A 5,000-nucleotide genomic window follows, 5' to 3' on the forward strand; every position below is an offset into this window, starting at 1 on the left:
ACCTATTGCCTGGCAACTTGGTGTTGTTATTGGTTTTCTTTGGCTTTTACATTACTACCATTGTTATTGCAAATGTGCTGCGTTATCAGTCTTGGCTTGCTGCTGTCCCCCAGCTAGTCTTGCTGAGGTTGCAGGGTACTGGTGCTTGGGGTGTTTTTTTTTTGGGGGATGGGGGTAAGGATGGTCCATGGCCCCCAGTCCACAGGCCCTCATCTCTCCAAGCACCTGCTTGCTTGGTGGATGCCCTTGTGAGGTGGACTTTGGCTTGGTTGCCATGGTGATCTCCTCTCTTGCCACCTTTATGTCACTTACCATCCAGCCATCTAGTATATTGGCATAATGTTTTAAATGAGGCTAAATATAATTTAGGAAAAGTTAATACCAAGCCAACACCGTGCTTTTTCCTGGGATATATATATTTTTTTTTTTGGGGGGGGGGGGGGCACCAGGGAGCTTGGCAGGGGCATTGCCATGTGCTGTGACGTGGCTTGAGTTGCCTTTTTGCTTGCTTGCTTGTTTTTCCCTTCCTCTTTCCCATATTTTAGGCTAAGAATACATTCCACACACCAGTTTTTCTTAGTGATGTGTTGACAGGTGCATGGGAGGTGGACTGTGGTGTGGTTGCCTTTGTGACCTCCTTGCTGCCGAGGAGTCTGTCCTGCCTCCTCTCTTGCTACTTTTACAGCACCTACCCTCCAATAAATTGGGGTAATGTTTGATATATGACATAACTTTAAAATGACTAAAGCAAACTAAATAAAATCAACAAAAAAACAATTTATAGTAGGCTCATGCAAGAAAAGAATAACACTTTTCGCTTTCTTGCTCTTTTAATGTACTAGCTTATAAAGTTGTTTCTCATCTAATTATCAGGCAACTTGAGATTCTTCATCAGCAAGAGCTTGCAGATAAATTGAACAAAGCAAGGAAGTTTTCTGGCAGGTTTGCATTATTTTGTTGTCTTTAAATTTCGACTCAGTTGGGACATAATGTCAATTCTTTAACCAGCTTCCTTGTACGATCAGAGAAAAAGACCTACTGTAACTTGGATATTATATTTTGTTATGTCCACCGTAGGCATTCCCGATTTGGTGGAACATTTTATGTGCAAAATATGAAATCCATAGATGACAAGAATCAACTAATATATCACAGGCCACTTGCTGGTGAGTTAAAATTTAAGGCTACATTTGCTGGGGAAATCACAATGGCTGTGTGCTAGAGTCTTTATTGTCTCTCTCAGATGGTACACACGCTATGATTGGCTAATTTTGGGCTTGGTATTCTACAGTATGGCCCGCTGTCCAGTCTGCTACAGTTGATACAACATCTTCTAGCAAGTTTTTGATGCTATTTATGTGAAATTAACGCCCACGTCGCCAGTGGAGGGTAGGTGCCCAGGAAGCCTGGGGGCTGCAACCGCAGTCACATCCCCAAGGCGCTAGAACACCCGACTGGCCTGCCCAACCCGCAACCAAGCCACGAGCCCCCCGCGCCAGGCCCCCCTAAGGCACCCGTCACACTTGAGCCAGATAGCTCAGTGGAATAATAATAATAATAATAATAACAACACCCAAAAAAAAAAGAGCACAAAAAAAAAAGAAAGAAAGGGGGGGAGAGGGAGGGAACGCCGAGAACCACTAAACTCCTAAACCGACTCACAACGCCACGCCAACAAACACGCTGCAAGCACATTGGACAACGCATGCACTACGCAGGAATACCGCTGAACCATGTCAGCCCCAGGGCCCCCCCAACCTAAAGAGTGCTGCAAACGCTACAAAAACGCATAACAACGCTAACAAACGCCTGCAAAACGCTACTGACCGGACTAGCTCCCGGTCGTGAACCATGTAACTATAACAAACGCTACAGAACGCACCAAAACGCTGAACAACGCTACCAGACGGCCAAAACACTAACAACCGCCTGCAAAACACTACTGACCAGACTAGCTCCTAGTCGTTAACTATGTTAAATTTTATTTAACTATATTTAACGCCCACGTCGCCAGTGGAGGGTAGGTGCCCAGGAAGCCTGGGGGCTGCAACCGCAGTCACATCCCCAAGGCGCTAGAACACCCGACTGGCCTGCCCAACCCGCAACCAAGCCACGAGCCCCCCGCGCCATGCCGAAGGGATCTCCGGGTAAGAAGAACCCGGAGCAAGGGGGCTCGGGGCAACTAGGCCTAAGCCCCCGATAGCCCAAACCTGAGGCACCCACCCCCGCTGGTAACCAGAGAAATCCACTACCTGTTACGCCACCAACTGGGAGGAAACACGGACAATGGAACTAACTGGAGTTCTGATATAGATCTGGTATGCCTCGCTCGACCAACGCCCCAAGGTTTTGATCAGGTGATCTGGAACACCACGTGCCGCTGCAGTGGTCGCCGCCCCAATCCGGAAACTATGGCCAGAGTAGGTGCCGGAGTACCCAGCCCCATGTAGGGTAGACTGCAAAAAGGATGATAGCTGCTGCCGGGTAAGAGGACGACCATCACTAAACAAGAACAGGGGCCCTGGAGCAGACCCACGCAGAGACAAGTACGTGCCCAACGCTGTTATGGGGCACACAGAGCCCGAGCCACGCCCCAAGTAGATATCACAACCCGCACGGAAGGGGTCTGTCTTGGAACACTTGATACGGACTTTGAAACAAGAGGGATTCACCAAGGAGTCCGCTTGCAGGTCGCTAACAGTCATATGGGTGTGAGGATCAAAGGCCGAGTTGACCGTGAATTCGCCCGCACGCAAAAACCCAAAAAATGCCAAGCAGCACGCAGCCCACAACATCACATGGTCTCTAGTAGACAGGTCCAAAGAGCACTGAATGACCTTCAGATGATCAACGGTGATAGGTAGGCGCCTGGGTGACACTGGACCTTGAACTCGCTTAATACCCCTTAGCAGACGCTGCAAACGAAGACAGTTGACTAGCGGGTCGGGAAGGCCATGGTCAATGTGAAGGGAGCGCACTGCTGATAGATAGACCTTGATGGAGGAATGGTTCAGGTTGTCGGCCAGGAAGGAAGCAAAGCGCATGAGAGTCTCCTCAGTGGCTGGGGGGATGGAGCCATCCTGGTTTGCACGACCATCCTGGCGGCAAAAGTCTGTAAATCGACGTTGGGCGGATCGGTACACTCGTCGGGTGGAAGGTGCAAGACCTTGGGTAAGTAAGAACCGACACTTCTGAGTCAAGGCATCTGAAGCGCTGCCAGAAGGGAAGCAGGAATAGGAGACGGGGTTGGGTCGGCCTGTGGCTCCAGGCGTCTGAACCGCTGAAATTGGAATCGAGAGAGTGCATCAGCAACTGGATTAGCTTTGCCTCGAACAGATGAAGCTGTAAATGAGAAGGAATGATGGATGGCCAGCATAGTCAAATAACGCAGCAACACCATTAGGTTTTTGTCCCGCGAGGTGCCAGACTTAAGTACAGCCACCACAGACTCGTTGTCACAAAAGAACTCGACCCGCCGAGATACCCACTGACAGCCCCACAGATAGGCTGCCACTACAATTGGGAAGAGCTCCTTGTACGCTATGGATGAGGAACTTTGTGCAGCTGACCAGGCACCAGCAAACCAGTGGGATTTAAAAATAGCTCCATAGCCCAAAGAGCCCGCTGCATCCGATGAGACCTGGAAGTCCGGGAGAGGTGCCCATGTGGGCATGCAGAAAAAAAAAAAAAAAAAAAACTGAGGCCATCCCAAGTTTGGAACAGTTCCCGCCACCAGGTTAAATCCCGCCGAAATTCCTGGTTAAGCCTAATGGGGTGATCATCACGGCGAAAGGCACAAAGCAAGTCGATCATCCGGCGAAGGAATGTCCTACCCTGTGGGGCGACCTTGCAGGCGTGATGGAGATGGCCAATCAGGGATTCCAGCTCGCGACGTTTACAAAAACGTTTTGCCGACCACTCATCTAACAGTGAAACAATCCTATCTCTCTTGTCAGTCGGAAGGCGAGCCTGAAGGTCCTCGGAGTCAAGTTCAATCCCAAGGATTGTAAGATGAGTCGCGGGCCCCTCCAACTTATCTGGATGAAGGGGAAGGCCACACAGACGAACGCAGGTTTGAAGGTTGTTGTGGCACACAGGGGACGCCGGTGGGCCCAAAGTGAGGAAATCGTCCAAGTAATGACGGAGAAATGTAACCTCATAATTGTGAACCAGGATCCATTCAACCAGGTCTGCAATGGCGGTGAAAATAAATGGTGCTGAACGCAGCCCAAAAGGGAGCACCAAATCCACAAAATATTGCCCACGCCACTTCATGCCAAGAAGGGGGCGATCGTCTGGGTGGATAGCCACATTCCGATATGCACTGGCCACGTCGAACTTGGCCATTAACGTTCCTCGACCCAGAGACATTATGCCATCAATGAAAGCATCCACTGAAACATACTGAACTGTAAACGGGGGCTTAGGGATGCCGTCATTGACGCTTTGCCCCTCTGGGGATGATAGGTCTAAAATGAGACGCCACTTCCCAGGCTGATTAGTTTTGGGGATCACCCCGAAACGACTTATTTGCAATGACGGAGGCGGGGGCACTGGAAAAGGACCTGCCACCCTGCCAGAAGAGACTTCAGCTTGCAAGTAGGAGTCAATCACTGATGGGTGCTCAGCAGCGCTACGCATGTTTGAAGATGCAGATTTGAGGGACACCAAGGATGGGTCAAAGCCTATCCGAAATCCATCCCGTATGCCAGAAGTCACAAATGCCACAGCTGACTTGTTGGGATGGTGGCATAATTCGGCTTGAAATTGATCCAACTGTAATGGTGTGACCTGAGACACCGGAGATAACGGGGCAAAAGAGACAACTGGAACGCTGGGCTTAACTGGAACAGAAACGGGAACTGAGACTGGAACTGAAACTGGAACAGGACAAAACAACTTTGCCAACTGAGGCAATCCATTCGGCTGGCTAGGCAATGCAATCACATCATTAAAACTATGTACAAACACAACACTGGGCGAACCTCGCCCCTCAGTAC

At 49.9% G+C, this 5,000-nt stretch overlaps 1 protein-coding gene across 1 annotated transcript in view; it reads left to right on the top strand.

Moving 5' to 3' along the window:
• Positions 1 to 5,000, top strand: part of LOC138041415 (protein timeless homolog) — a 72,084-nt gene that overhangs the window by 29,845 nt on the left and 37,239 nt on the right. The window contains exons 12-13 of the mRNA XM_068887205.1: positions 874 to 942; positions 1,078 to 1,166. Coding sequence (XP_068743306.1) covers positions 874 to 942; positions 1,078 to 1,166 — 158 coding nt within the window. The remainder of the gene's footprint in view (positions 1 to 873; positions 943 to 1,077; positions 1,167 to 5,000) is intronic.

Source organism: Montipora capricornis, chromosome 1 (assembly GCF_036669925.1).
Source record: "Montipora capricornis isolate CH-2021 chromosome 1, ASM3666992v2, whole genome shotgun sequence".
NCBI lineage: Eukaryota > Metazoa > Cnidaria > Anthozoa > Scleractinia > Acroporidae > Montipora > Montipora capricornis.